Source organism: Ovis canadensis, chromosome 13 (assembly GCF_042477335.2).
Source record: "Ovis canadensis isolate MfBH-ARS-UI-01 breed Bighorn chromosome 13, ARS-UI_OviCan_v2, whole genome shotgun sequence".
Classification (NCBI taxonomy): Eukaryota; Metazoa; Chordata; class Mammalia; order Artiodactyla; family Bovidae; genus Ovis; species Ovis canadensis.
The window spans coordinates 23,079,479-23,106,037 of NC_091257.1; the positions used below are offsets into that span (position 1 = coordinate 23,079,479).

Below are 26,559 nucleotides of genomic sequence, written 5' to 3' on the forward strand. Positions count from 1 at the left end.
ATTATTTTGTACTTTTTTTTTGTTTTATTCAGCAATAAGACCACAATTTTTCATATTTAAGGAAGTATGAAAAATTTGTCGATTTTTAAAAGCTGAATACATGTAGCATTGGATCAAGGCACATACAAGACTGGCCAAAGGGCGTACAATGCACTTTGGTTTTTTGTTGGGGAAAAAAAAAAAGTTATGGCAACGGAAAAGTGATGAGGTTTTAAACAAGTCATAGCTCACAATTCTGTAGGAAGCTGGAAAAAAAATGTTACAAGTTCGTTACATAGTATGTGGAAAACTGTGACAGTAATGGGCAGTATTCTTGATCATTGTGAAAGTAAATTGAACATTTATGTACAGTGGTAAAACATTTCACATAAACCAGATCTAAATTTGATTTCCAGTATTTATTTTTCTTTTAAATTCTCACTAATTTAAAGTACTACTTTCTCTTTATTGTTGAGGGGAATTGCTTGTAGTCAGACTACTCTTAAAATGTGTTTAAGATTTTTCTTTTTAACTTCCTTTATGGTAAAAACATTGTAAACACTAACAAATGTGTCTTTAAAGTTGACTTTTCAAAAATCAAGATAGTATAGGCAAAACCAAAATGGAATTGATACTTGTGTTTGTTACGCTATGTGAGTCTAAATTTTCATGTTTTTCCCTAAGTACAAGTTTCCCCTATTTGGAAGCACGCTTACATTATTGTTTTTGTGAAGTCCTTTATTATCAAAACTTTGTTAATAATGGCATTAACAACAGCAGACTTCACCCTCCTTTTATGCCAACTGATGTATTCAGTTCAGAAGATAATGTTTACTTTCTTAAGGAGGTCTAATTTACTTAGCATAAAAATGGAGCTATGCAGCAAGTCTGATATTGCCCATTACTTCACATATTTTGATTACTGAATACCACTGGAATACAAATTTAATAGTTGGAACATTATTTCATAACTACTTTTTGAAATTTAATTTGTCTCATTCAGCCAGTTTTTTTTTTTTACATTTTATTAATACCAAAGTGAAAAATGGCCTGTGCTTATACTACAAGGATCTCATGTGAATGCAGTCCTGATTGTTCAACACAGCAAGAAAATTCACTTTCACAGTCAACAAGTCATCTTACTCAGTAGAACACAAAGTAAATGGTTTATAACTTCAATATTTGCAAGGAAAATACAGTACAAATTACTAAAAAATACTAAAATATAGAATTGTGTTCAGGCGTCTCCACTACATCAATCGCAGCAGTAACCTGAAATTTGAAACTTTTAATAAAAAGTTCTTAAATATAAATTATATGGCAAATGTACAGTACATTGCTTTTTCTCAGTCTCTTTTTTCCAGTGTTTTGCAGTAGATCAGGGTTCCTACCATCACCTCCCTTAGGTTTAAAAAAACCGAAACTGCAAGTCCTCCAGCATCATGAGTGTGAGTGATCGGAGTCTGGAATACCACTGTCTCTATAGCTTCGGTTACTACTGCTTTCACTGTGACTGTTTTTGTACAGATTCATTCCATTAGGAGGAAATATGGTGTGTATTACAAATTCTTCCTTTGAGATGGGTTCATTGCTTATCGGTAACATCTGAAAAGAAGTCTCCCTGATTTCCAGGATGGAGTTGTCCTTCTTGGTGCCAGCTTCCGCATAGTCGTCCTTTCTTCTCCTGCCTTTGCTGTACGCACAGTTCCGTGAGAAGAGGGATCCGTTCCTATGAACGTACCAGCACACCAAAGCGAGCAGGGCGATGGTCACCAGGGCCACAGCCCCGCCAATGATGGCAGCCAGTGGCAAATTGGGGTTTTTGTAAGGTTCTTTCTCTTGCTCTCGATTAAGGGTGGTTGTAGGGTTGTACATTCGAAGGGGTGCAGTTTCAGTCTCAATACAAACAGGAGTTTCATCGAATAGATAGAGGTTACTGGTTTCCATGGGAACCATGCAGACTCGATAGGGTGAATCAGGCTCCAGGGCTGTGACCAAGTATTCACTGCGTTCTCCTGTTACAATTGTTTCAGTTATAGATCCAAATGCTGGGCTGTGGTCCAGTTTGAGCCAGCTGAGTCTTAAAGCCGTCATAGGTAGGACGAGTTTCCAAGAGATATGAATTGTGTCAGAGGTGACAGATTTCACAGTAATGGTAATTGTTTTTCTTGCTGGAATCCCTGTGGTTCTCTGATCCTTGGTGAGTTTGGGGTTCTTTGTGTCTGGTTGCTTGGTCACAGGAGCTGGCCACTGTCCTTGAGCAGGATGCACTGTGTTGGGCGTCCCGGTGATTATCTGAATGGTGCTTACAACCGGGTTGTCCTTACAATCAAATAGTTCCGCATTGAGGTCCTTGATAGCCATCCCTCGAACTTTTTCTGGGGCTTGGCACATGAGTCCACGCACGTTGACCTTCACAGGTAGTGACTGTAACCAGTCACGTACCCATTTCATCTTGCACCCACAATACCAGGGATTGTTCCGAAGAATCAGTTGTGTTATATTGTCCAAATCATCAAAGATACCCTGAGGTAAATTACTTAGGTTATTATTGGACATATCAAGTCGATACAGCTGCCTCAGGTAAGAAAAAGCATTTGGGGGCACCCTATTGATATGGTTATCTTGAAGATAAAGCTTCCTCAGGTTTGTGCCTGGAAGGTTGACTGGTGCAGCAGTCAGGGAATTCCGTACCAGTGACAGTTCTGTTAAGTTGACTAGATTGAAGAAAACTTTATCACCTAATCCATGGTTGTTCAGCAGGTTTCCATCCAAAACCAGGCGTTTTAGGCTAGTGAGACCTTGAAGAGATGGTGATGAGATGGTGGATATGCGATTATCATCCAAGCGGAGCTCTTCTATAGTCCTGGGCAGACCCCAGGGGATTGTGCTAAGGTGATTACGAGACAGGAAGAGCAGCCGCAGATAGTTACTGTCTCTAAATGCCCCCTCTTCAATGCTAACAGCTGAGACAGAGTTATCATCTAAATGTAATTCTTCCAGATAGGGAATTTTTGAAAGTGAATCATAAGTGATGGTTCTTATGTTATTTTCTTGCAGATGTAACTCTTTGACGTACTTTGGTAGATTGGTAGGAAATTCATCTAAACTGTTGTGATATAGGTATATTCTTTCTACTTTCAGCAAGTTTTTCAAATCTGATGGAATCCCAGCATTATTTATTTGGTTGTTCTGAAGGTAGAGAGTTGTAGCATCCTCTGGTATTCCTGTTGGAATGGATGTCAGAAAGCGATCGTTACAGTAAATGAAACCGGCATCACAGCGGCACACAGATGGACAGGGTTTAGCCATAACTGATAGCGGTGCCACCTGGAGGAACAGCCCAATTTTAGTCCCAATGAGGAAGATGCTCCAGGCTGGGCTGATCATGGTCAGCAGTGTTGAGGTCTTTACACAAGGTAGTTTCAGAGCCCTAAAGTGGAGTGAGTTTTTAAAAAAAAAAGGCAACAGAAAACCGTCAGAATAGCATACTTAAAATAGTATTCAAAATAGACATGAACATTGAAACATCTAATAATCACTTTTATTAGTTCATTTTTTCTTGTGTGCTGAGGTTTTTTTTTTGCATCCTAGCTAACAATGAACATAATCATACAATATTTTTGCCTTAAATATTTCTGGTATTAGAAGCATTTTGTCCCAGATCTATTTGACTTTGAAAGTTGAATATAGTTTTATTGAATGTTTTAAAGCATTCTCAACACTTTATGTCAATTTTGTGACCACTGGCCAAGCTAGTCTGATTTCTAATTTTTCCTTAATATTCATAATGAATTGACACATAGGAATATGATTTGTTATATTTAAAGATAATAATGTTACTATTCTTAAAAACCAAAATTTTATATCTGCTTTTTACATGGTAAACTGTACAAGTATAGAAATGTGTAGTAAAAAATCTATTCTCATACTATTCAGGAATAGTCACACACCTCTGGAGATCCTGAATCCCAGTTAAATCAATTGTTTGCTTTGATGATGTTATTTTTCTTTGATTGTTAATATTAGACATTGTGAGATAGGCACTTCAAGCACAAAAATAAGAAGGAATTGTGTTCATTTACTTTGGGGAAAGAAAGATTTACATAGCTAATACATCTATCTAAGTGGAAAATTCCATTTCATGTTAAACTCTTTTTTTCCTATTTTACTGTATGTTTTGTAGTACATAGTTAAATGGGTTTATGAACATTTTTCATTATATTCTAGCTCATAACATGTTTTCACAATGTATTTATCTTTCTTCAAGTTCTAATCTAAAATATGATTCACCTTTCTCCATGGGTAGAGAATTATAGATTTATGCTTATCTAGTATGTAATATAAATTTTTTCTGCACCTTTAGGTATTAGTTAGCCTTTATAATTTCAGGCATGAAAAGAAAAGACTTTAATATTTTTCCTACCTTATTGAACGATGTGAGTAAATTTTGCGTGAGTGAAAATCCAATGCACATATATTATTTTCCTGGTGAGGGGCTGGGACTTATAAACTCTTGTTTAGTCCTTGGAAATGTTCTTCACTGTTTATTCAAGTAATTCTATGCCGTACACACCTCCAGATCAGGCTTGCTGTTGTCAATGAACATTCCAGCTGCGGTTCAGCATGGTGGGCAAGCTCATTAAAGTAGGGACCAGAAACAATTCAGTTTCCTGTTACTATGTAGAACACATGGTTTCCTACTTTTTTTTCCTTTCTTATAGAGTTTCTGTGTGAAGGTTCCTTTTGTGTAGCTTAATTCCCTTAGTGGAAATTGCTCTCTTTGAAATTCTTATTGTCTCTTCTGTGCAATGTGGTCAGAGATAGTAACTTCAGATCCTCATGAAGAAAGCCATTCATGATGCTAAGGCCTGTATAGTAATAGGTTTTTCAGGCAGTTACCCCCCACCTTTATTCCCATCCAGGATTATCCAAGTATAAACTTTGTACAGTAGCTACATCCTGAGGTATGATTACCTGCTGTGAAATAGCTATTTCCAGCTTTTGCTTCTTGCTGCTTTCTCAGAATATCTGGTGCAGTCAGAGGTTATGCAAGAACAGGTATTCTTTCAAGAGGTAAAGAAAACTTAATTCAAATATTCTTCATGGAAGCATACTAGATTTCCTTTATATTTCTGTTCCTTGAAATACTCTGGACCTGAGCATCTCCTGTGAAAGTAAAATGTTTTAATCAGCTATTAACAAAGAACTTTAACATACTAGAGACATTTCCTAGAAATTTAGCTTCAATTCTTTCTTTAGGCAACACCTTTCATCATAGTAGTTGTTGAAAAGGGATAAGATGATCTCTTTCTCTTTTATTTCCCATTTTGCTATATAAATAAAGTGGGAGCCAAATTTGAGTTTGTCACAAAATAATTTCAGTTTTTAACTGACTGCTAGTGTGACTTTGAATTAAACACAGAAGCAAAGCTTTATGCAAAAGACAGTAAGCCTCTCCTATGGATTTTGAATTCAGGTCAGGCCAATCTTTAAAATTTCACTTTTATATCTTATATAAAATGATAAAGTGTGCAAAAAAAAGGAAAATAAGTACATGAAAGAGGTAAGCAAAGCCATAACTAGGATTTTTTTTAAATGAAATGCCATAACTTTTTAGATATTTCTGAACATAGTTTTACAAAGTCATATAGTCTACAATTTAAAGAGTTGAAAAGGGTTAGAAGTTTTCTTTTGATTTGCTCAGTGTCTTGTTTAATTCTTCCTGCAGGCCTCAATTCTCCCTACTGTGGAAGGTGGGCACAGCAACCTTCCTCCTCACAACTATTTCTAAAGGCTAAATGATGATCTTGAAACGCTAGTTACTCAGGCATTCTTGGCCAAAGGCAGTGTAGAAGTTCAAGTCATAACATTTTTTGAGAAAAATACAATTTTTAACAAACTAAACTTGAGAAACTGTGTTTGGAACAGAAAGGACGTCATTTCAGTCTGTCTCCTTGTAATGACCATTAGGAAAACATATCAAAACCTGACAAGACATTTCTCTCAGAGTGCAAACAGGAACATGTCAGTTTCCAAAGATTATCTTTTCAACTTCTGGAAGAGGCTTACAGCTTGACCAGAGAGACTCATGATTTTAAGAATGACTGCTTTGTCCATTATCTAATATGCATGAAGATTTTGGGGGGTGAACAGGGGAGGTGGGTAGTTTTAGTATCTGTTACATAAAGTTACCTACTCAGGGACTTTCTATACAAGTAAGATACATTAGGATATCATGGAAATATTTGACCCTACAAGCGATTTGTTTCTCCCTCAGTAATTACCTTGCATCCAACAAGGATAGCATCTGTTCCAGAATTCAAACAGTACTCAAAGTGAATTTTAAATAAGACCAAGATTTGTGTTTCTGGCTCTCACTGAAAATTCGGATTCTTTTAATTTGTCACCAGGTATCAACACTATCATAGACTGAATTAACAGAAGGAAACTAAAAAAAAATTTCAGATACATTTAAGTTATTATTTAGGAAACATGAAGTAAAAATAGCAGTTAGCAGATGGATAAAGTAGTCTCTAGTGAATATTGCAAAGTGCCCACAGAGGAAAGTTTAAGTGATGTATTGCTTAATGTGAGGTTTTACAAGTAATGCCTTTAGGGCTTTGCTCATTATTGTTGAATTTGAGTGGAGTATTTTCTTGAAAACTTGCTTTCTTGGTACGTGAAAATGGAAAACTAAGCTGTGAAATTAATAATTACAATGTTATTTTTTAAAATATCTTCTGTTAAATGTTTTCTAAGCTTGAAAATTATTCAACATATAAAACAATTTGGTAAATTTAAGAAAAAAATTTAAAGCAATTTAGGAAACAGTTACTTTTGTTAAATTGCATTAAAAACTAATTAAAACCATTATAAAAATCACACAGAGAACCTGCTTAAACTGTTGCCAATAGCCAGGCATTTCTCCTACACCAGGACACACTTTAAAGTTGGGAAGATGAATCTGATGAATGGAGGTTAAAAATTGTTGGTCAGCCTAGAGTATGTACAAGGTACATAATGATAACCAGAGATAAAGCTGGTAGCTGAAGTATAAGTTTTTTACCAATTCAAAATCTAATATGTATTGATTTTTACATTTTTAAATCAGAGAAAGAAAGAATATTCCACACTGGTATGAAAAGGAAGATTAGTTCATTTTTGTTTGCTTCGTTTTGCATGTGTGAAACTGCTTCCTCTGCTCTGTTTGATGTGCAGACTCACATGGCCATGAATACAGTGGTGGTAATAACGTGGGATTAACAGAAAGCCTAAAATCTTATTCAGTTCTTGGAAAATGCCATTCTCTTCTCCCCAGATTGCATTAAAACAAAAGGCAAAAATACAAAACATATTTCTCTGGGGAGGATCCTCTTTCAAAAATGGAGATTCCTTCACAAGTTCCTACTCCCTTTACTTAAACTCAGACAGTCCAATGCATGCGTGATTTTGTTTCATATCTTACGTCTTCTCTTGCCTTTTTATATTTAAAAACTATAGAGCTAAAGAGATGTGTTTTATTTCACGTATGAGAGGCTGTAATGGTCTTTCCATCTGAAATAAGCAGCTCTGCTCCCATGTTTAGACTTCCCTCTTTCTGAGCTGGCTCTACATACTCATGCATGTAGAGACATTGTAGTTGAATGTGACTGATGAAAAAAAAATGACCCCCACTGGCATGAACACTGTGGCCAGGTTTCCACAACGGCGACTTCAGAGGCTTTATGTCTGCATAGGCTTGAAAGAGGCCATTACTTCTGAACAAAAAGGAATCGATCTTTTAGAGAAATATTGTTAATGGGGTAACTTGGGGAAAAGCATAAATGGAGCCCTGGTTACTTAAAGGAATGTTTAAAGTTAAAAAAAAATCATATCATTACTTAAGTATATAGCATTTAGAACTGTAGCAAAAAGAAAACCATAATCACCATACTGGTAAATTAAACTTGTAATATGGATCTTCCTAGCAATTTCTTTTTATAAATTAAAAAATATGGGTTTAAAAAAATGCATTTATAATGTAATCACATCCATGAAAAGTCACCAGCTGATTTCCATGATACACTTAAAAGAAGTATGCAAATAGATAAGGATGCTGTCATTTTGAGATATTTTAAGAAAACTAATGTAATTGAACAAGTTGTATCTGAATAGAATGCTGGTATTTATAGTCAAGAACATGAGGCCGTCTATGTTTATGTGATTCCTTCTCTGTTACTATTTTGGAGGTGGGAATGTTTGAGATGAAAAGGTATTTGATATTTCTTATGTTTTGGTCACTTAGATTAAGATTATATGTTGATAGTGCTAACTTCCTAAATCCTTTATTTGTCCCTTCGATTAAAATTGACTTTTGATGTGAAATCATTGCTCTAAAATAAAATCTTAAATTGTGTACAGAGTTTGGGGATTTTAGTTTGTTTTTAATGATTTGCCTCACATCATGGTCTTTAAACTATCCGGGGACTTTTAAATATATTAAATTTAAAAGTGGAAAAGTATGTAGAACTTTTAATCGAAGTTAACTGCATTATTTTGAGTAAAACCTTGAGACTGAAGAAAATACATGATTCCTCAAATTTATCCAAGTCTGTGAATATTTCTGGGTACCCTGGAATTTATACAATCATAATTTAGAGTATTAGGAAAGTAATTTATTTATGAAGGCTTAAACAGCTGCTAGAAAGCTCTACAAAATGATCAACCTCTGAATGTTAAGTCTTTGCAACGACAAATAGTATTTCAAATAACCTATGTGTATGGTTAAACTGAAAAACTGGAGTATATCAGATTAGTTGGTAGTGACAGCAAAATGCTTTCTAAGCAGCCTGTCTGGTAGTTAAATTTTCCACGATCATCAGATTTCAGGAAAGTTCCAATTCTTTTGTTTAATGCCAGGCAAGCAGAAGGACCTCTAACTCTCCTCTTGAGAGTCATGAAGTCTGAAGGGTTTGCTGAGAGGGAGAGAAGCAAGTGTGCCTTTCCTTTCTTGGTTTTATCCAGACTATTTTCTAGCCTAGAAGATTTGTTTCTTTTATGCAAATAGGGGATCAAAGTTCCAAAGCAAAGGATTTTCACTTTCTCCTTTTATGTTACAGGTTCTTTTCCCCAATAGGTTTGTGATAAATGAATCTAGTTCTGCTTCATTTATTTTGGCTTGTAAAGTTAAATCAAGCATCCTTAAAACAAAAAGGGAAACTGGGATGTTATCTTCCATCATAGTGAAGCCTGTTTCCTTATATGATATTAAGCCAAACTAAATAAGTTAGAGAACCATGGCTTGTAAGTATGAATAAGAGATTAATTTAGAGGTTGGTAGAGGTGAGCAGTTGAGAGCTTGGGGCAGGGAACAAGCTTTAAGTTTGCATTGACTTTTAGGCAATTGCAGTTAAAATTACGCTTATCCTTGTTAAACTGCGAACATTTTCCCACTGTGAGCCTGATATTCCTTCTTCAGTGTGGTGAGTACAATTTGCTTGATATGCTCTAAGTTTCTAATAGTCAAGTTTCCATACTCTAGTACAACAAATATTTAGGTGTGCTGTGTACCATGCACTGGGCTGGAAAATGATAACATCCATAATCATAAAAAAATCCTTTTTTTTTCCTTTTCATGTCAGAGTTGAATATTGCTGTTAAAGAGGAGGAAAATCATCAGCACATAAACTGATCAATCCACAGTTCAGTGGCACACTTTAAAAATGGGGTTTAACCAAATGTGGTCTCTGGGTTTTCTTTTCAAAGTTGCCACGGTAACTTGTGCATGTGAAAAGTGAAAGAATAAAGAACAAAAGCTGTCATTGTCTCATCAGAGAGAGCAATTTCTCCTTTCTTGCATTTAAGCAGACTAATACCTGGAGAGAGCTTTTTATGCATTCCTGACACTTGATTTGGGGGCTAGGAAAGAAATTATGCATATGTTAAACAAATGCAGCTTTAGCTGCTGCTTAAATTACAGTTTTGTTCTGTTTTACTTAAAATCTGTTTTCTCTAGCTCTCTTGTCAACAGACATCAAAGTCCTGAAACCAGCTCTCCTATGCAATATAAACATGGCTTTCAATTTGTTTTTTTAATGTGATGTTTTACCAAAGTTAGTGATGTTGATCTGCATCCTGAAACTGGAAAATGCTTTCTGAAATGTGTATTTCTGTATTTCTGGTTCTTAAGAGGCAGAAGGCTTTTTCCAGGAGACATTTATAGATCATCTCTTAGTTACAAATTTGTTTGTTGACTTGGGATAAGTTTTTGAAATGGTAGAATGTTAGAAAGAGTTGACAAAAGGTCCTTTTTATGCTCTGAAGAGAAAACTGCACTTTGGAGAATTAATACTGCTGAGAGATTTACTGTAGAGTTTTTGCCCGCTGGGGGGTGGTACACTCTACTAGAACACAGCTTTCAGAAGCCGCAAGTCAGATGTTGGCTGCTGCCGGCCACTTTTCCTCTGGTTTAATTACAACAAAGCCTCCCGTTGAGAACAGTGAAGGCCTCTGGGGCACAAGGTGGGGGTGGGAGGGAAGCGGGAGTGAGGGGAAAGAAGGGGAGAAATTACAACCTTTGAAAAATTTATTGAATCTTATTTCCCTCGTTGGCTTCATTTATGTTGGCCTTCATTTGACTTTCAGCAATTAGTTATAATGCTATTACAATAAACTGGTTGAATAAAAGAATATTTAAGGGAGTTTATTCAGAATTTTTAAGTTAGTCTTGGATCTTGGCATTAAACACATTCTTTGTTATGTAGCCCACCCACCTTAAAAATAGGGGGAAAAGTTAACCACTGAAATGGTTAGTTTTAAACCTTTTTTTTTCCCCGATGATCAGATTTAATCTAATATTGGTATAAACATTGGCATATGAAGAATAAAAACATAAAGAAGAAACATTCATATAATATTAATATAAGGCAAGTCCTCTGCTACTGATTTTTGTTGGGTTTAAAATAGTTCAAAATAATCCAGAAAGAGGAGGAAGCCTTAGGGTATGTGGCCAAGAAAAGCAGAGACAAATCTGTCTGCAGTACACTTGTGTGTTTAAAGCTGATAATTGTATTTTTCATCTGGAGACACTGAGTGTTCATTAGGGTCTTGTGTCCCTAGGCAAGAGATGCTGAACGTAATTGGAGTTTCTATTTGATTGGGCAATATAGGCTAGAGAAGAAACTGGGGTAAAGATAATTAATAGCTTGCTAACAAAGTCTGACAGCCACAAGATTTCAACCAAATTTATTTCACGCCGCTTCATTTAGCTCTGAAAAAGTTTTGATAGAATTGGAGGCTCCTTAATTAACACTTGGAAGCAAAAGAAACATACCTTCTATTTTACTGCCACATTCAGTTATGACAAATTTTCTTACTGGTTTTCTTCTTTTTGAAAAAAACTTTACTTGCTGCCCAGTTATATATTTGACAGATGTTAATGTTTAGGAAGTGTTTAGTTGGGCATTTTGAACCTAAACATAATCGATTTAAAATGGGGGAGGGATGAAAAACCCAATTAATAACATAGTATTATACAGCACAATTAATAACTGATAATTAGTATTATATAGTATTATATACAATATTAATGAATTCATTCTGTTTAGTCATTCAATAATATCTTTGCTGAATCTTGGGTTTGATATATTTTTGGCAGTATTCTATTTAAAAAAGAAATTAGATGTGATTTTCCTGTTTAAGTACATGCAATCATGTTTTTGTAACCCTATTTTTTTATTTCAGGCTAATCAATATATCTAGATATGTGTGTGTGTACATTGTATACACACATATATCTGCAAACTAAGTGGCATATCTCTGATTTAATCTTCTTACAGATTAAACCCTGGCATATTATTATTAGTATTGGTGGTAGTGGTAACATTAATATTTTGTAGTACTTTTGAAAGGTTCATTTCTTTCTTTCCTCATTTCAAAAGAGATGGGTATCAGTCAGCTGTCACTTTAAGGTCCTGTCTGAAAACAAATTCCTTCTTTATGTTTATGCTGGTTAGGATATTCCTGTGTGACTGGGGATAAATGAAAGGCATAGCCTCAGCCTATGCACTGTGATAGTGTCTTTATTCATATTGTTTCCTGCTAATGGGGGAACATATGTGTGCATTTTAGAGCGGATCGATTTATTAAGAAAATTTAAAATAGCTAATTGTTAAAACCATTAGAGAATTTGGTTCTATAATTGGCACATATCAAGGCTTTTTTTTTCCTTTTTCATTCTCAGGAAGTAAATAACAATCAAACTCCCAGACGTTGAGAAAATATAGGCCTGTTGCACTCTTTACTTCTATGCAACCATTTTGTTTCAGATCTAATTCACTGAAAAAAATTTTTTTTGAATAGATACATTTAGGTAGTTTTTGAAAGCTTTGTGGTATGAAAATATTTCTTTCGATGTAAGATTTTCCTATTATAAGTTGCAAGTGAATGGATACTCTTGAGTATCCCACTTGATGAGGCTCTACTCATTTTTCCCCCTGCCACCCTGAAATCCCTGCATACATCAGGCTTAGCTTCCAGGCTGAGCTTTGTTAGTTTTTCTGAGTAGACTTTGCCAATTACTATGCTAGTCACATACCACATTTGCCCAAGCAATGGATTTTGGCGTTCTGCTGGAGAGGGGATATGGTTTGTAAGAGAGTTTCCCCTTCCTCTGAGTTGAATTCACTAGTTAAGATTTGCAAGCCTGGAATGCTTGAAGCAGCTCTGGCAGGATAGCAGTGCAAGCTTTAAAATCTAGGTGTAGCTGTTAATCCTTACAGAGGCACATAAGTCTCCAGGAGTAGCTGGGCTAGCTGTGAGCAAGATGTATGCTTTTCATGTACTGCGTACTCATGGGCTGAGGGATTATTGATTTTCTTTCACAGTTATAAAAACAGCAGTTGGTGATCATACCACACATACAGTACACGCCAAGTTAGCTAGACCTTTCGCTTTCCTCTCTGTGGAAAAAATCTGCCTTGTGTTCTTTAACATTTAACTTTCCAACTTATTGTTTTCCATAAGCCTCTTTTCAAATAGCAACTACCCGAGACATAAGATAGCCACTTATCATTATTTTTTTTTTCTTTAATGAAATAAAGGTTTCAAGAAACTTCTTGCATTTGGCTGTAACAGTCCAATTTTTCCTTGCTGGCTTGCACGCACACACACTGCTCGTCCTGGTGACAGAGCAAACGTTCGTATCTGGATGCCTCATGATACCAAGCCATTCCTTTCTAGAGAGTAAAACCGAGCAAACTTTCTGGGACAATCATAAGGAAAAACATGGGAAACACTTACCAGGAAGACGAGAAAAAGCAATCCCATATATCCTGCTGCTCTAGCTGTAATTCCACTGCCTGGGAACTGGAGTAATAACCGCCCCCCTCTGCCCAGCTCGGAATCCAGTCCACACAAAGCCCACGGCAGCTGCAGGCTGAGCCGGTCCCGTTCGGATCACTCCTCCACTGAGGAGCAAGTGGGGGCCAGCATTTCAGTTTGCTGCACAGCCCACCTCCAAGTCTGAAGTTAAAGCTTCACCTCGCAATGGTTGAAGAAGGGGGTGATGTCATAGAATGGGCAGGACTTCGCTGAGCTCTCGCTCAGTGAGGTAACTCGAGGATCAGACAGATGAGCTCTGCCAACGCTAGAGGGAGTGAGAGCAGCCAGAATGAGGTGCTTGGCCTGGCAGGGCTGGGATGCCACTGGTTGGTAGGTGGCCCTTTGGAATCGCAGCCTCTGCTGAAGTTGACTAGAGCAGGGTGGTGGTAGCAAGCTTATGAAAAATGCAAGGCTGCTAGAAGACTATGTGTTACAGTAGAAAGACACGGGTTATTTTTATTTTTAAGCTGTCTGTATTAGAAAGGAGTTAAGCAAAATCATATTTTCATTGTTGACTAGTTATAATAATGTTATAAATGTGAAGGCTAGTAACCCCAACAGTGAATATTTATTCAACAAATGAATAGAAAGTTGGTTCAAATAAATAACTGATTGATTTAAGGGAAGGAAACAGGAATTCTACAAGGGTAAAGGAAAAAAAAGATAACTAGTTTTGTTTTTTTTTTTCCCCCTAGAGATAATGAGTAAGTTATTGTTTGTATGTGTTGGTTTTAGAAAGTGAAACTATTTTTCATATACTCCCCAAATTATTTGCACATCTCTTTAAAGCCTAGTAGATAGATTTTTCATATTTAAAGGGACTCTTCCTAAACTAAAAAGGTTTTGAAAAATTATTAAATAGAGTAGTTTTCTTTCTGATATGTTTTTGCTTTGAACATGAGTTAAGATACAGACTTAAGATGCAAACATAGAAGAAAGAAACCTTTCAGAAATAGTTTTACTTGTATTCAAATGGTTGTATTTTAATTTATGTATATGAGCAAACTCTGGGCAATGCAATATCTAATTAGCAGAATTATAGACTTTCTATTTTCATAGACTTTTGATTTTCATAGACTAGTTTCTACTGTTTGAATAACAGTTGCTTTAGGCCCATACGTTTTCCACTAAGTGCATTTCATTTTTTAATGTCATTGGGAAGAATTTTGCTTTTCTATTTACCTGGAGGGCAGTATCCTTAAACTCATATTGTCTGCTTTATTCTCAGAGGTTCTCCTTTGTGCTTTCTAAAAGTTTCTGTGAGTGTTTGTTTCTGAAGGAGGCTAGCTAATTGTCTTTCCCAGGACTATTTGATTATGGTCTCTTCATTAGTTTAGTTTATCTATTTACATGCCTCTTTGATAGCAATTTGGCCTTCTGAGTTCCTCTCCAAGAATGAATGATATCACAGTAGAAGGGGAACTCTTGATAAGAGGTATATTGACCTCTATTGTTCTATGATTGCACTTTTACTGGCCTCTGAGGGCAGACCCAATAAATACAGGAGGTTTAGAATTCTAATGTTTGTTGAAAAGCTAATTTCTTAGAAATGTTAGGTAGCAAAAGTTGAATTGAGATGCAGCTGCTATATGTTTAGAGGAAAGGGAGGTGGCACTAAAGATAATCTCTCAGCTAAAGGATGGATTTCTTTTTCTGTTACTACAAAATAAACACATGGGTTAAACTGTTTTATGAAATAATTCTTTCTAGAAGCTATTTTCAGTTGGGAGTTGAGTATATTTAAAAAGAACTTTTTGCCTAGCCAAATTCCTATGGTTTTATAGCCATGTTTAATCAGTTTTATCTCCATTCAGACAGACCTTAAACAGAAAAGAAAGATAAATGGACAGTTTTGGTAATCAGTATCCAGAAGAAGGTACATTGGCCTGGGAGTTAGGAGTTCTGAGGTTTCCATTCCCTCGTCTGCCATTCAGAATATGACTTATTATCTGCTCTGGGCTTCCCACGTGGCAAATAAAGGCAGCAGGGATTTGTTGAATGCCAATTATGTATTGTTGCTTCTTTTTTTTTTTTTAAGATGTGGATTAAAATGTAGAAGAGGCAAGAGATTATGAAAAAATGTAAACTGTACTAAAGGCACTAACTTTGAAGGCCAAGTCTTGGATAGCTTCCATCAGCCTACCCCATCCAAAAATATATGCCCTTTTGCTGCTTCCATTTGTTTTCATTTTTGTTCTTTTTTTTTTTTTTTTTTTTACTTCTTGCTCTTATCAGCTGTCTGAAATTCTGCCAGTTGGAGGTGAACTTGTAATAATATGTACCCCTTTTGAAATAAAATGTGCCACCTCTGAAAAGACTGAGTTTCTCTGAATTAATTCAGGTTGCTTTCCTCTCCTCCTTCATTACATAAGGGAGATGAACTGCAGTAAGGGGACAGCTGTCCCAGTAGGAGGGGAAGGAAGGCAGGCACTTTTCAACGAGAAGCCCTTTAGGCTCACAGTCTAGCATGTCTGGGCTCCATCTTGGCTTTACCACTTGACTGTAGACAAATTACTAAATCTTTCTGAAATCATTAGCTCGGTACTTGACTTACAGTAAGTACCAAATGAGTGGTAACTGCTAGGATTGAGATGAGGGCATCTGAGCCCTTGGAAAAAGGAGGCATTAAGAAATAAAATAAAATAAAATCTGAAAAAACAAACAAACAAAGAAAAGAAGTGGTAGAAGGAAGCACAAAGAGAGGCCAGGGAGGACCAATGGCACGCTTTTCGCGCTTCAAAATCCCCCTTTGAAGGAGTCGTTCTGCATGGCCAGGAAATGAGCAAGGAAGTGGGCGAATAGGCTATTACCCTGTTGATTTTTTTTCTCCTGTTGTCTTCATGCATTTCATGGTCCCACGTCCCTAGGATTTAGAACTAGTAGATACTTCGGGTTGAAAAGGCATTTGCCATTTTTTTTGCATTTTGTTCAGTTTTATGGGTTAGCCAGTGGATCTAACACTGTACATGAGAAAATGAATTTCAGATGGTAAACAACTGGCTGGAATATAAGCTTACTTAGCATATTCTGTTTTGAAAACTGTCAGATGATATAAGCTGATCATGTCGATGAACTTCGCATTTTCTGTTTTTGTGAAAGGTGATGAGATTTTCCCTGATGGAGGACAGAGGAGGTTGGATTTGGAATCAGGTTTCCCAGGCTGTGCTGTTGACTTGTGTATCCATGTGAAAACAACAACCACCAAACCTCTTCTACAAACAGCTCCCAGAGGAAATGGAATAATTCAGGCCCTCCAACCTGCTTAGACTTAAGCTACCCCATTCACTTGTTCATTCATTCACTGTACACAAATTCCTTAAAGTTCCCTGTCAAAGAAGCTAGTAGAACTAGATGACCCCCAGACCTCCAACTATGATATTTGAAATTTAATCTTAAAAAGTATTAAAGCTTCCTTAGGTCTTAGAAAGAAATTCTTGATGATTTTTCTTCCCCTCACCCTCTCCCTGAGAACAAAGTCTTCAAAGTTGTGTGGAAAGCAAACCAACCAACAAAATCAGCTTAGGCTTTTGGTATATTAAAATGCCTTGTGCTTATTACCAGTAAAGAAGTTTTTGGTTGCAAGTGACGGAAAGCTCAAGCCTTACTATCTAATCAACGATTGGAAATCCTGTTGGTCCATGAAACTGAGAAGTTCAAATGTATGGTCTGGCTTCAGGTGAAGCTTGATACAGTGGCTTGAAATATGTCAACAAGGATACAGTTTTTCCCTAGCTCTGCCTTTCCCAGTGTTGGCAGCCTCCTGCGGCCATATACATTGGATCTTTGGGAGCTCCGGGCTTTGACCCTAGGCAGTGACAATTCCACATGTCACATTCCCATATTGCAGTGCTCAAGGGAAGATAGGTCACCTCCAGAAGCTCCTACACAGGCGCAGATGTATGATTCACTCTTTCTCATTTCTTTAAACTTGATCACACATTCATTCCTGAACCTATTATAGGAAGATAGTGGGATGTGTTGGTGAGCTTAGTCCTGCTGTAAAGAGCTATAGGTAGGGTTAACCTGACTCAAACACATGGGTGAGAATGGAGGACCATGTTTGATCTGGAAGACAACTGGATACTGTTAGTTTGAGAAGGAAGGAGCGGATGCTGGAGATTAGCTCATTTTTAGAGGATTTGGCATGCTGAAACTTGGGCATGTTTTATAAATTTATAAACTTGAAGCTGCTCTTTTTCTTTTCTTTTTTTTTTAAGCCAAAATTTCTATTTAAATTACCAAAACATCTTTAAAAGATTTTTCTCTATTTGTAGACCCTCTCAAGTCTAGCCCAGTTTTTCCTGTCAACAGGTAGTGATGCAAGTCAGGACACATCAGTACTACATCTTAACATGAGCCTATGGGATGTTAATAAAATACATAGAGAGTGCACATTCAGCTATCTGTAATTCTGTGAAGTCAGGCCAGATGTTTAATGCACCAGTTAGAAACTGTACCACATTGTTCGGAACAATTCCAAAGGGTATTGGAGAAATAATTAGATTATAGCAGGTCACAGATGCCTTAGAATACGAAATGGTTTTAAAAATGCTAAATTAAACTGCTTTTCTGTTCTGATATTTGCCTTTTATTAGTCAATACTTAAAATGTACCTAAAAGCAATCACATATCCCTTTTAAGTATGTTTCCAAAACATACTGCACTGGAGTGAGATCTGTCATTACAGGACTTGAAAGAGAAATCAAAGCAAAACATCAGGTGGTTATTTCCCTGCCTGCCTGCCTGTCTGCTCACCCTCTGATCCACCCTTATTTTCCCCACATCCAAGTTAGACTCTTACTACAGTTTAGGGATTGGGAGAAAGACAATTAAAAGAAAAAAAAAAGAGAGAAAAAAACATCCCTTTGACCTTCCAAGAAAGAGGAGGAATTGTGGCTCAGAATAGATTAGTACCTGGCCACAGTGACGGGCTGAGGCTATTGCAGAACTAAAGACCGCTGATCCTTACTCTTCTCCCTTTTCTGTGCTTCCGTGTCTGGCCATGCAGATGGTGCATGATCCAGCTCCAGCTGATGTAGGCTGTGTCCTTGACACCTGCCACTCCCTAACGCCCTGTCACCCTTCTCACTTTGTTTTTATATAAAATGCAAAGCTCAACATTCAGAAAACGAAGATCATGGCATCTGGTCCCATCACTTCATGGAAAATAGACGGGGAAACAGTGGAAACAGTATCAGACTTTATTTTTTGGGGCTCCAAAATCACCGCAGATGGTGACTGCAGCCATGAAATTAAAAGACGCTTACTCCTGGGAAGGAAAGTTACGACCAACCTAGATAGCATATTCAAAAGCAGGGACATTACTTTGCCGACTAAGGTCCATCTGGTCAAGGCTATGGTTTTTCCTGTGGTTATGTATGGATGTGAGAGTTGGACTGTGAAGAAGGCTGAGCACCGAAGAATTGATGCTTTTGCACTGTGGTGTTGGAGAAGACTCTTGAGAGACCCTTGGACTGCAAGGAGATCCAACCAGTCCATTCTGAAGGAGATCAACCCTGGGATTTGTTTGGAGGGAATGATGCTAAAGCTGAAACTCCAGTACTTTGGCCACCTCATGTGAAGAGTTGACTCATTGGAGAAGACTCTGATGCTGGGAGGGATTGGGGGCGGGAGGAGAAGGGGATGACGGAGGATGAGATGGCTGGATGGCATCACGGACTCGAAGGACATGAGTCTGAGTGAACTACGGGAGATGGTGATGGACAGGGAGGCCTGGCATGCTGCGATTCATTGGTTCGCAAAGAGTCGGACAGGACTGAGCGACTGAACTGAACTGAAGAAGCAAACCTGGAGCAAGCAGAGAGTGAATTCTTCCTCTGACACACTGTGTGTGGCCCTGGGAAAAGAACTTCTGTTCTTTCACTTATGAAGATGGAGATATGAGACCCATCTTGTTTTCCTATTGTGGGCTTCAATAAAGTAGGGCATTGTAAAGGGTCATTAAATCTGAGAAAGCACTTACTTATCAAGACAGAGTTGAAACTTGTACATAGTTGCTTTTTATCTTCATAGTGATGAGTAGGGCCAGGATCTTTCAGAAGGTTCAATCCACTACTGTTAAATTAAGCTATGTTCTCTAACAGTTTATCTTTGGGAAAGAAGCAATTTGAGAAATGCTTCTGTGTACTGTCCTGGAAGCTCAGACCTTAAGATAATAGTATCTAAGTCTTGTTCTGAGACATAATTACAAATCAAGGGACAAATTCCTTATTCTTAGGAATGACTTAAAACATAGCTTTGGAGGAATGGCTTACAGTTATTTGGAACAGATCAGTTCAGTTCAGTTCAGTTGCTCAGTCATGTCTGACTCTTTGTGACCTCATGGACTGCAGCATGCCAGGCTTTCCTGTCCATCACCAATTCCTGGAGCTTGCTCAAACTCATGTTCATCGAGCTGGTGATGCCATCCAGCCATCTCATCTTCTGTCATCACCTTCTCCTCCTACCTTCAGTCTTTCCCAGCATCAGGGTCTTTTCCAGTGAGTCAGTTCTCACTGACTGAGAGCAGATCAATAGTCAGTTCTCACTGACAAAGAGTAGATCAATATACCTCTAATTGTTGAGATATGTATTTATTAGTTATCATACATGTGGATTGGAGAAGGCAGTGGCACCCCACTCCAGTACTCTTGCCTGGAAAATCCCATGGACAGAGGAGCCTGGTGGGCTGCAGTCCATGGGGTTGCTAAGGGTTGGACACGACTGAGTGACTTCACTTTCACTTTTCACTTTCATGCACTGGAGAAGGAAATGGCAGCCCACTCCAGTGTTCTTGCCTGGAGAATCCCAGGGATGGGGGAGCCTGCTGGGCTGTCATCTATGGGGTAGCACAGAGTCGGACACGACTGAAGTGACTGAACAGCAGCAGCAGCAGCATACATGTGGATTACCCTGGAGCCACATGATCCTCTCTGTATAGCTCATTGTTAATATCCACCAAAGCTGTCAGAACTTGCCAACCATATTATTGTTTCACTGTTTCTGGAGTATTGGTACTCATTTAAGGTACCCAAATAGATGCTAGTAAAGTAATGCTCAAAATTCTCCAAGCCAGGCTTCAGCAATACGTGAACTGTGAACTCCCTGATGTTCAAGCTGGTTTTAGAAAAGGCAGAGGAACCAGAGATCAAATTGCCAACATCCGCTGTATCATGGAAAAAGCAAGAGAGTTCCAGAAAAATATCTATTTCTGCTTTATTGACTATGCCAAAGCCTTTAACTGTGTGGATCACAATAAACTGTGGAAAATTCTGAAAGAGATGGGAATACCAGACCACCTAACCTGCCTCTTGAGAAATCTGTATGCAGGTCAGGAAGCAACAGTTAGAACTGGACATGAAACAACAGACTGGTTCCAAATAGGAAAAGGAGTATGTCAAGGCTGTATATTGTCACCCTGCTTATTTAACTTCTATGCACAGTACATCATGCGAAACGCAAGAAACACAAGCTGGAATCAAGATTGCCGGGAGAAATATCAATAACCTTAGATATGCAGATGACACCACCCTTATGGCAGAAAGTGAAGAGGAGCTAAAAAGCCTTTTGATGAAAGTGAAAGAGGAGAGTGAAAAAGTTGGCTTAAAGCTCAACATTCAGGAAACAACGATCATGGCATCTGGTCCCATCACTTCATGGGAAATAGACGGGGAAACAGTAGAGTGTCAGACTTTATTTTTTTGGGTTCCAGACTCACTGCAGATGGTGACTGCAGCCATGAAATTAAAAGACGCTTACTCCTTGGAAGAAAAGTTATGCCCAACCTAGATAGTATATTCAAAAGCAGAGACATTACTTTGCCCACTAAGGTCCGTCTAGTCAAGGCTGTGGTTTTTCCAGTGGTCACGTATGGATATGAGTGTTGGACTGTGAAGAAGGCTGAGCACTGAAGAATTGATGCTTTTGAACTGTGGTGTTGGAGAAGACTCCTGAGAGTCCCTTGGACTACAAGGAGATCCAACCAGTCCATTCTGAAGGAGATCAACCCTGGGATTTGTTTGGAAGGAATGATGCCAAAGCTGAAACTCGAGTACTTTGGCCACCTCATTTGAAGAGTTGACTCATTGGAAAAGACTCTGATGCTGGGAGGGATTGGGGGCAGGAGGAGAAGGGGACGACCGAGGATGAGATCGCTGGATGGCATCACTGACTCGATGGACATGAGTTTGAGTGAACTCCAGGAGTTGGTGATGGACAGGGAGGCCTGGCGTGCTGCGATTCATTGGGTCGCAAAGAGTCGGACATGGCTGAGCGACTGAACTAAACTGTACTGAACTGAAATAGATTTTCTGAGAGGAGTGGTTTCTGAAGTTGTGAGATTTATCTTATTTCCAAACCATCTTTGTATTTTCCTTGTGTTTGGAGTTACCTCTTTTAAGACTGATATTTTCCTGAAGTCCAAGTTACTTGGGTGCATAAATATGTTTGGTGCTTCCCGGGTGGCGCAGTGGTAAAGAATCTGGCTGCCAAAGGAGGAGACACAGGTTCTATCTCTGGGTGGGGAAGATCCTCTAAAGTAGTAGGAAATGGCAACTTGCTCTGGCATTCCTTTCTGGGAAATGCCATGGACAGAGGAGCCAGGGGGGCTACAGTCGATGGGGTCAAAAAGTCAGACATGACTGAGTGACTGAGCACATGAACATGTTTAATGTTGAAAGAAACATATTTAAAGTAGAATCAAAAACTGAGGGGGTGGCTCAGATGGTAAAGAATCTGCCTGCAATGTGGGAGACTCGGGTTCAATCCCTGAGTCTGGAAGGGAATGGCAACCCACTCCAGTCTTCATGCTTGGAGAATTCCATGGACAGAGGAGCCTGGCGGGTTACAGTCCATGGGGTCCCAAAGAATTGGACACAACTGATCCACTTACACTTTCACTATACTCAAAAGCGATTTTATATTATACCTGTTTATAAATGACCATGGAAACTGTTCTTCCTTGGCACTGTCTGGGAGAAGCAGATGTACTACAATTGATATTTTTTCCCTTAAGAATTGGCACGTATTGATTATCTGCAAAATTTTTTAAGGAATGAAATATTATTAATCAATTAGATTTGGACTAAGTGAATGTTTTATAATAGCATCTATTTAAAATAAGTTAAAATTATCATGGGAAATTATCTTGAATATAAGTCTACTTATTTAATAAATTTCCTGACCATGATTCATGACAAATATGTTATAAACAATGTCTATGGTCCCCTCCATTTCACTTCCTTCATACTCTAAGTGATTAAGCTAAAATTTGGGAAATTTAAAAGGATATATAATTCTTTCATTATGTAAGTTTTTATTCCTTTTGTTTGACATTTAAAATGTATTAGTGCTACAAATTTGTAGATACTTTCCTAGGTTTCATATGTGTGTTTAAAAATTAAGATCTAGAATTGATGAGTCTTTTTAAAAGTGCACAGATATTGCCAGTATGTTTTAGTGGGCTTTTATCCTTAATAAATTGTTTTTTTTTTTTTAAATGGGGATAGAATTGATATGTGATTTTAAAAATGTTACTTTTAAAAATTAGTCATTTTTGTTTGGAAGGCAGCTTTCTGGTAGTTTAATTCTCGTGTTCACACAGAAGCAAGACTCTGTGAGTCACTTCCCAAGCAGCCCCTCTTTGTTTTCTCCAGTGGCCCAGGGAACAGACTTGTCACTCTGAAGTGCTCACCTGTAATTCTGTCCTCCCCTACTTCCCTGGGGCGAGTTTGAAATAAGCTTATCAGATCATATCTTATTGACAAAAAGCAAGGCTTACTGGTTGACAGAAGAAGAGGAGAGAACAAGTAAAACATAAATGACAGAGGTTTGATGTAAAAAAACAAACTGGGTTAACGTTTTTAAATATTTTTTGAAACTGGGACATACATCTTTTTATATTTGCTTCATTTTTACTTTATGTAAAATTTTAAGTGCAATAAAAGCTAACCGTTTTGTTTGTTATAGTTATATGTTCCCAAGCAAATCTTTCTATCATATTTTTGGAAGAACTTAGAGAAAAGTATGCTGCATCTTATGTGCTTTAAGTATAATTTTCTAATAGAAAATAGATATGGCTTTCAGACAGAAAGAGCTTTTGGATAGGAAGTAGAAATATTCTAAATATTGAAATCAATTATTATAAATGTTAAGTAATTATAAGGATATTTTATATCATATTTAGGCTTCCCTTTTAGCTCAGTTGGTAAAGAATCTGCCTGTAATGCAGGAGACCCGGGTTTGAATCCTGGGTTGGGAAGATCTCCTGAAGAAGGAAATGGCAACCCACTCCAGTATTCTTGCCTGGAGAATCCCGTGGACAAAGGAGCTTGGCAGGTTACAGTCCATGGAGTCACAATAATCGGGCACGACTTAGTGACTAAACCACCACCATATCATATTTATATACTGTCTTCCTCACTAAACAAAAATAGTCTTAAGGAACTTTTAAATTATATTTATTTCTTGTCTTCTTGATCATATAAAACAGTATTACCATCTCCATTATAATGCAGCTGATATTTATTAATTGCATAGCAGATGTAGGAACTTATTCTGGGTACTCTGAAGGTGGTATGTGCTGGAAGTCTGGTCACTTTGATTCATTGTTTCCAGACTCTTTAACCAACCTTCTAAAGTTGCTCTATCTACTAATACATATACATGGGTCAAAACCATCTCCTGACTGCTAGATACTGGCTCCTAAGCAATCCCAGAGAACAAAGAAATCTGACCTTGGTCTATGATTAAGAAAGTCAGGAGAAATGTAGCCAATGCTCTGGGCTACAAAGAGAGAAAGAGAGAAGTTGCTTAGTTGTCTCCGACTCTTTGCAATCCCATGGGTTGTAGCCTATCAGGCTTCCACGTCCATGGGATTTTCCAGGCAAGAATACTAGAATGGGTTGCCATTTCCTTCTTCAGGGGATCTTCCCGACCCAAGGATTGAACCCAGATCTCCCGCATTGCAGACAGACGCATTACCCTCTGAGCCACCAAGTAGTATAAAACTATATTTGAAATGAGACTGATAGCAGCTAAGGAGGGAAAGGTTTGGAAGGAAAGAACTAGAGCTGCTAAATAGCAACAAGTTGAGGGGAAGAGAGCCGCAGTAGGTAGATTTTTTAAAAAGTTTTCACCAGTTACTATGGTAGTAAGGGCAAGCAAGAATACTAGAAGAAATTCTCTGAGAACATTCCTGAAGCATATCATGAATTCATCCTCAGTCATCCTTGTTATGAGTTTTGGGGAACAATAGAAGAGGTTGCTGAAACAGAGACCAGTGAGGAAGAAAGAGAAGTTCATAGACTTGAGGAAACTAATGGTATCAGTGTAATGAGACTAGTATTCTGATAATGGTGATATTATGAAAAGACTGATGGAAAGCTAAGTGGAGACCAAAATCCTAAAATTTGATTGGAGAGGAGGGGAAAAGGTATTGAGATATGGAGATATGTTACTAACTTAGGTTTTTAAGGAACATGACCTTGCTCAGTTCATACCCTTCCTCGGCTCTTCCAGGAAAGACTGTTGAGGCTTTCCAAAAGTTTCTTGTAAGTTGACAGTGGGATCCCTGGGATTCCCAAGTTATTATCTGTCTGCATTCAGGAATGTTCCCTTCAATAGGAAGGGTCTTCTCTACCTGGAAAGGAAACCACCTGCTTTAGGATGGTGAAAGCCGACATATGCTGAGAAAGTTAGAATGGCCTAACTAAGCCATGCCCATTAAATGGAGTTGTGTGCTTGAGCCTGCAAGACACAATAATTCATCCTCTTGTCCATTAGGAATATGGGGCAGCTCTCAGAGCCTTCTGGTTTGTATCCAGATTAACATCTAGTAATGGGGTCGCACAGAGTTGGACACGACTGAAGCAACTTAGCAGCAGCAGCAGCAACAATGTCAGTGGAGACAACAAAGTCATTCAAAATATGAAACCAGAATATATAGGTTTTAGAACATGGAATGAAAGTACTGTGTCATTAAGAGTTCATTATAATTTGTGTCAGAAAGTACAGGAAATAAAGCATTCAGAAAAAAGTTATACCAGTTCAGAATGTCATCTACCATGTTGTGTGCCAGAATCCTAACAGGCATTTCTGTTTACACATGGCTCTTCTGAACCTCATTCCTGCCTTTGACTTATCCTATAAGAACAGCATCCTTCTTTAGTAAACAAATGAACACACTTCTTCACTCAGCAGTTACAGAAAGCCACTAATTCACCTGTAAGTCTCAAGGATTGATTTTGGTGGAATTATGCCTCAATTATATATGTATATATATATTTGCCTCAATATCTCTAATATGGGATGCTTACAATCTTATATAAAAATAAATGAATGTTGTTTGGGAGGAGACAGAATGACTCTGAAGCTTATGCTGTTAGGAACCATTTATTACATTTTAATTTAATTATGCACTTTAATGGTGGTAAGAATTGACCACCATTGCCTGTTTTAATCAGACCTGTTGCACTCAAGTGTTACAGTTCACTTTACAGAAGTTAGAAAGAATGATAGCAAGAGGAAAATAAAAATGAATTCCCAGTATTCAGTGTCAATAGAAGGTAGTGTAAATCTTTTAAGATTTTTATAATGTATCTATATGTAAACAAATAAAATTAAGAAAATATGTATTATATTTATCGCTTTTACTTTTATTATTGTAACTTTTTTCACTTAAGAAAATTGTCAAATTGTCTCTGCATTATCAAATATGCCTGGATAGTATCCGTTATAATGGGAGCATAGTATGCCATTGTTTGCACAGATAGCAGTCACTGTAACTAGTCTGTCTCTTTGGGCATTTGTGTGTTCTTCAATTTTTTAAGATTATAATCAAAATTATGATGAAAATCCTTTTAACTAAATCTTTGTGCTGAAATTTATTAAGATAACTTCTTTGAGGCAAAACTGATGCTTCATAGAGCTGACATTTTTTAATTAATTTGCTGTAATCACAAGATTACCCTCCAGAAAGGATGTATTCTCCCAACCCCTGCATCCTTGACAAGTCTCGGTGATTAATCTTCATCTTAATACGAGATAAAATTGGTCTTGATATTTTTAAAATTAGTATACGTAGAAGGGAGCACATTTTCTTTCTTTTTGGGCCATAAGGCATTTTCTTTTACTTCATTCCCTCCTTCCTTCCTTGTTTATTTATTTATTTATTTTTGGGTAGTTTTGTCTACATAAGGATGTCTATATCATCCTTTTTTT

At 37.6% G+C, this 26,559-nt stretch overlaps 2 protein-coding genes across 6 annotated transcripts in view; one reads left to right on the forward strand and one right to left on the reverse strand.

Moving 5' to 3' along the window:
* The window catches only part of MACROD2 (mono-ADP ribosylhydrolase 2), a 2,333,538-nt gene that overhangs the window by 355,061 nt on the left and 1,951,918 nt on the right, over positions 1-26,559 (forward strand). The window lies entirely within an intron of this gene.
* FLRT3 (fibronectin leucine rich transmembrane protein 3) lies at positions 2-13,496 on the reverse strand. 3 transcript variants are annotated; one of them, XM_069547109.1, is made up of 3 exons: positions 13,261-13,484; positions 4,957-5,148; positions 2-3,412 (listed from the first exon to the last, which is right to left on the reverse strand). In XM_069547109.1, the coding sequence occupies exon 3, from the start codon at positions 3,367-3,369 to the stop codon at positions 1,420-1,422; it is 1,950 nt and encodes a 649-aa protein (XP_069403210.1). In that variant the 5' UTR covers positions 3,370-3,412; positions 4,957-5,148; positions 13,261-13,484; the 3' UTR covers positions 2-1,419. The 3 variants fall into 3 exon arrangements, with proteins under 3 accessions (XP_069403210.1, XP_069403209.1, XP_069403211.1); XM_069547108.1 differs by having other exon boundaries at positions 4,406-5,148; XM_069547110.1 differs by lacking the exon at positions 4,957-5,148 and having other exon boundaries at positions 13,261-13,496.